The sequence below is a fragment of the Asparagus officinalis genome, chromosome 7, assembly GCF_001876935.1.
Source record: "Asparagus officinalis chromosome 7, Aspof.V1, whole genome shotgun sequence".
NCBI lineage: Eukaryota > Viridiplantae > Streptophyta > Magnoliopsida > Asparagales > Asparagaceae > Asparagus > Asparagus officinalis.
Genome location: NC_033800.1, coordinates 54,658,711 through 54,663,540, shown reverse-complemented (window position 1 = coordinate 54,663,540; position 4,830 = coordinate 54,658,711). Strand labels below are relative to the sequence as shown.

The 4,830-nt window shown below is 35.6% G+C and overlaps 1 protein-coding gene across 3 annotated transcripts in view; it reads right to left on the bottom strand.

Annotated features, from left to right (window-relative positions):
- Positions 1,319 to 4,830, bottom strand: part of LOC109848108 (condensin complex subunit 1) — a 16,734-nt gene continuing 13,222 nt past the window's right edge. Inside the window, exons 13-17 of one of the 3 annotated variants that reach the window (XM_020417438.1) lie at positions 3,841 to 3,992; positions 3,443 to 3,647; positions 2,702 to 2,872; positions 2,540 to 2,633; positions 1,319 to 1,624 (exon numbers count right to left, since the gene is read on the bottom strand). In XM_020417438.1, the coding sequence (XP_020273027.1) occupies positions 1,609 to 1,624; positions 2,540 to 2,633; positions 2,702 to 2,872; positions 3,443 to 3,647; positions 3,841 to 3,992 (638 nt within the window). In that variant the 3' untranslated portion in view covers positions 1,319 to 1,608. Of the gene's footprint in view, positions 1,701 to 2,539; positions 2,634 to 2,701; positions 2,873 to 3,442; positions 3,648 to 3,840; positions 3,993 to 4,830 lie in introns of all 3 variants that reach the window. The other 2 variants (XM_020417439.1, XM_020417437.1) reach the window with 2 other exon arrangements.

Here is a 4,830-nt window from a genome sequence, read left to right as displayed (position 1 = left end):
CATTACTGGATGATGAAGGTGATGACAAGGTGATCTTGTCGCATGTTGAAGACTTATGGTTTGATAGAGAGGAGCCGCTGAAGGAAGATTGCATTTTGGAGCGAAAAACGACCACGACGAGGCGGGGAATGAAGGAGTCGTTTCTCATTGGACGTCAAGGTCAAGTTCCTAGCAAGGCTAAATGGTTCAACAAAGAAGGAGGGGCTCGCAAGTTTCCTCAGCTGAAGTTCTAACTTGAACGGGACTTCAAGTTCCTAAAGAGGGGACCCATGATACGGGTGTATCTTCTCTTCGGAACTTAGCGATCCTTATGGGAGCTTGAGGATAGATGATTCTCATGATAGCATGAGAATAGAGGTGTCAAACAGTACAAGGGAACGCAAGAGGAAGCGTGGAACAAGACGACGAGCAGAAGAATCGAAGTATCCAGTTTTCAGCCTGTGAGTCGACTCATAACAGTCATGAGTCGACTCATCGCTGATTTTTGAGTTTTGTCCAGTTTCTGACGAGTCGACTCATCTCAGTCATGAGTCGACTCATCGATGGTTTCCTGGTTCGTTTGGGTTTCTGTTCACACGAATTCCTGTTGGTTTTGGGTCTGGTTATTTACCAAATTATCATCCACGTTTGTACATCTATATAAGGGATTGTTTTAGGGTTTAAAATAATCAGAGAGTTTAATCAAGAGAGATTAAAATTATAATTGAGATTTGGAGAGTCTGTTCTTCAATTCTAGAGTGAGATTGTGAGAGATTGTAAATTGCATACTCATAATCTAGAGAAGGTATTTTCCTTCGCCCAAAACCTGAGTTATTCTTGTGTTCTTATTGTTTTCTCCTCTACCCACCTTTGATAATTCCGTGATCAAAGGTGCTCGCACGGCAACTCGTATCAATCCGCGCTGCAATCTACAAAAATGAATTATTTCATTGTAGCTATTTGTCATTTGTAGAAAGGGTGCATGTAGCAAGAGATCCCTGGCTGTTCTAGCGTAAAGATTAGCTTGGCAATAATTATAAACATGATTTTATGAGTTCAAGAAGGCAATGGTTTGAGATCATGGCTTGACCTACTTGTTAATCGATCAAGATTTCCTCTTATTAAAATTGTACTTGTAGCATAAGTTGTTTTGTTTATATTATAGCATGTTGTAAGAAATAAAGGAACCATTAAGTGATATTGCCATTTAGCTCATGTTTAATATCAGTGTTTACGAAACATACATACGGGGAGAACCATCTAATTCAATAATCCAATATGTTTCAGCGAATTGTGTTCAAGATGTTAGTTCAGTTATATTCTCAGAACCAAAATAAAGAATTAGAAAAAAATATATCTTTCATGTTGGTCAATTGCTCTGAATAACAATATACAGATATAGCTTGTCACACACAATATATCAATACTTCGAATACACTGTTATACAAAAGCATGGTTTTTTACACTGTTGCTTCGATCTTTTACAACACTCAATTGATAGCTTCCTCATCATCATGAATACGAGTGACATCTAACCGTGCAAAATGTTATTATACAAAGGGAAGCAACACTTCTGAAGCGCCTGAATTAGAGCGCCGAAGAAGACCGCAGGGCGACTTACCTCTTCCACTATCTGCATATTCCTCTTCATGTTAGCCATGGTTACATGTTCACGCAAAAATATTGTAGCGACATATAATCAGTTATGGAAATTGATGATTCTGCATTTACATGAACTATATTATCACTTGTTTGAAAATAGCAAAGTAATGCCGGTTTAAAGATTGATAGAGAAATAAAATGCCAAGGTTTGATAAAAAGGTTGTTGGCATTTGCCAATTCGTGATGGTCATTCAGTAATATAAGTGGGAAAACATCAGTAGATGATTGGTTGGTGTTTTCAGTTTTTTATAGTATAATTTCAAGAAACTACCATGAGTTTGTTGGTTATTTGAGAAACCTATCATGAAAGATTTTTGTTTTAATTTTACACCCATTAAGTTAGCAACTAATAAAGAATCTCCCAACAACATTAACAACTGTCCTGAAAAGAGTAATTTGCTTCTTCAAATGTAGTATGTACCTACGAAATGAAAGAAAACACAGGAGAATACAATACTTAAGGTTGGCTTTGTCCAGAATTTGTCATATGCAAGTCACGCGACTACTTAAACTAACAGAGAAGATGGAAGAAAATTTAGTTCAAATATTAAATTAAAATGATGGATTCATGACAGTTTCTATGAAGATTCATGTTACAACAACAACAACAAAGCCTTTGTCCCAACGTTTGAGGTCAGGTCGTTACATAATTTTATTCTTTCGTTCAATCTATCTAGGGCTACCTCCTCTTTCATTCTGATCTGTTTAAGGCTATCTCCTCCTTTGAGTTATGAAAGTTCATGTTAATTTCTTGAAATTTAGCCCTTTCTACCATTCCTCCCTTTTATTTTATTTTTTATTTTTTTTCTTCCTTATTTCCTTGTTTCTTTCTTTCTCTTGAACATTTATATTGCCTTGCTACTAAAAGAGAACATGAAAGTAAGAGGAGAATTCAGACCTTTTGGTCGAGCGAGTTGTGCGCTTTACAGTTCGGACAGTCTTTCCATCTTGCATTAGTCCTTTGCTCCCCTTCAACTTCGACTTGGAGGCACCTGAAGCAGTTTAATAAGGTCTGGAACAAAATATGCAACATTTAAACAACTAGAGAGCTGTTAGTTACCTCGATGAGAAGTTTTTGGTGATTGAACCTCCAAGTCATCTACCTCGCTTTTATTAACAACACTTGAAACACCACTTTCTTCTGATAGTGTATCACCGTCTTGCAAAACAAATTCTTCAATTGTGACATTTTCCTTGCCTTCACCATTGATTATCTCACCATCCCCATGTACTGGTAAATAATGACTTATGATTCATGTAAGCAAATAACAAACAACAATGGTCGAGTAGAACATACTATCAAGTAGTGATCAAGCAATACCGATGAATTTGGAAAATATTATCTTGGAAACTATATTTGCAATGGGAATCATGTAAAGATATACTTGATGAATAACTCTGGTGTGTTGTGGGCTCTTCCCTTGTCATGTTAGATGTTTTCCAAAAAAACTCTTATCCTGTGGCACGCTTCTTTATTCTCAATATAGAAAATGTTCCACTTGCCAATGAGAATGTTACATACAATATGCTAGATTTCTCTGAGAACCAGGTCATAGAATACCGCTTCAAATAGGAGAGCTATGGCTCTCAATAGATACTTAGGTCAATCATATCATAAACTAATATTCTTCATGCAGGTGAGGCCATAAGCAAGTTTTTTGTCCCAGAAGGGAACTAATGGTGAGAAAAAAGAAAATAAAGCTGGCATTTCTTTCATTATAATTCTAAAAATATAATCATATAAAGATTTTTCGCAAGAAAAAAGGTCAAACTTGTAGAGTTTAGAATTTTAATTAAGTACCTTCAGTACTATTTTCATCCATCTCCTTTTCTGCAGAGCTCTTCTTGGTTGTTACAATGCCCTTCAGAGTACCAAGTCTCTGTTGGTGAACCTGGGCATTTCTAGCAGTCGCTTCTTGTTCTTTTTTCTCCACGTGGATCTTGTTAAGCTTCTCCTCAAATTCTTCAATGCAAGATTTGAGTTCTGGTTTGGCAAACTTCTTGCACTGATTTAAGAAGATACGGTAGGTGAGAAGAATAGGTACAGTTGTTGGGGATTTCTGTACTAAAAAAGTGCCATATGATGATTTAGCGTAGGCATTAAGCAGCTAATAACAAATCGACCTTCCAGTTCTCAGCATTACAGGGTCTAAATGCAAAATCAAATATGATAACATGTGTAACTTTGTTAATTGCTACCTTGCTGATAATGACTCTGAAGTAATCCATCACAGAATCTTCACACAGAGCATGCTCATATGTTTTGAAAGAGTCAATGAGTTTTTTCAGTCCCTTCTCACTAAAGGTTAGCTGGGAAAGGCAATAAGCAATATACTCCCACTGCCTAATATCTGCAACAAAAGAACAAACTAGAAATAAGAATGGAGCTATTCTGCAGGAAAAAATAGCGCTGTAGAAAAACTGAGGACAAATAAAATCAAAATCTAAACAATTATATAACATGACTGAATTTAACCTTTACTACTATAAGTTAAGCCCATGAATAAAAGATAATATAATACGTATTTATATCTCGTCAATTAGAAACAAACAGAGGCCTTTTTGAAGAATCTTCCTTCTTTAGACAAGATCACCAGTGATTTTTCAGATATCTTATTGTGGGTAAAATGTCTGCAGTTCATAAGATATCCAGAAACCCTCAGAACAAAAGATAACTACATGCTTCATTTTAACTTTATTGATTTTAACCCCAAATGTCCTTACAGAATTGTAATTGGTTTGCTGAAGTGCAATCTTTTATAGTATTTCAAAAAAGAAAAAAGGATAACCAGATATTTTTCTGAATCATTCAGTTAGCGCATATGCATGATTTGTGCATGTCAAATAGTTCATTGAAATATATATGTTCTCTTTGTTTTCTTTTAAGTTTTTGTTTTGTTTTGTTTTTATTTTTATTTTATTTTATCTGTAAACTCCCTATTTCATACAACAGGCAGTGTTAAGAGTGAAAAAATCAGTGAGCCAAGTTCCAAGAATTAAGGCCATCATATGACAAAAAATGGAGAGAAGAAATTAACAAAAGCAAAACTACTGAAATTAATCAGCAACGGGTAAACAATGATAAGGATCTATCGTTGGCTGTTTGGCTAGGTAACCATCAACCAAAAAGCCTAAATCCCAACCCCTTAGATACAATTGCTCATAAACACGCATCGGGATGAAGCCATA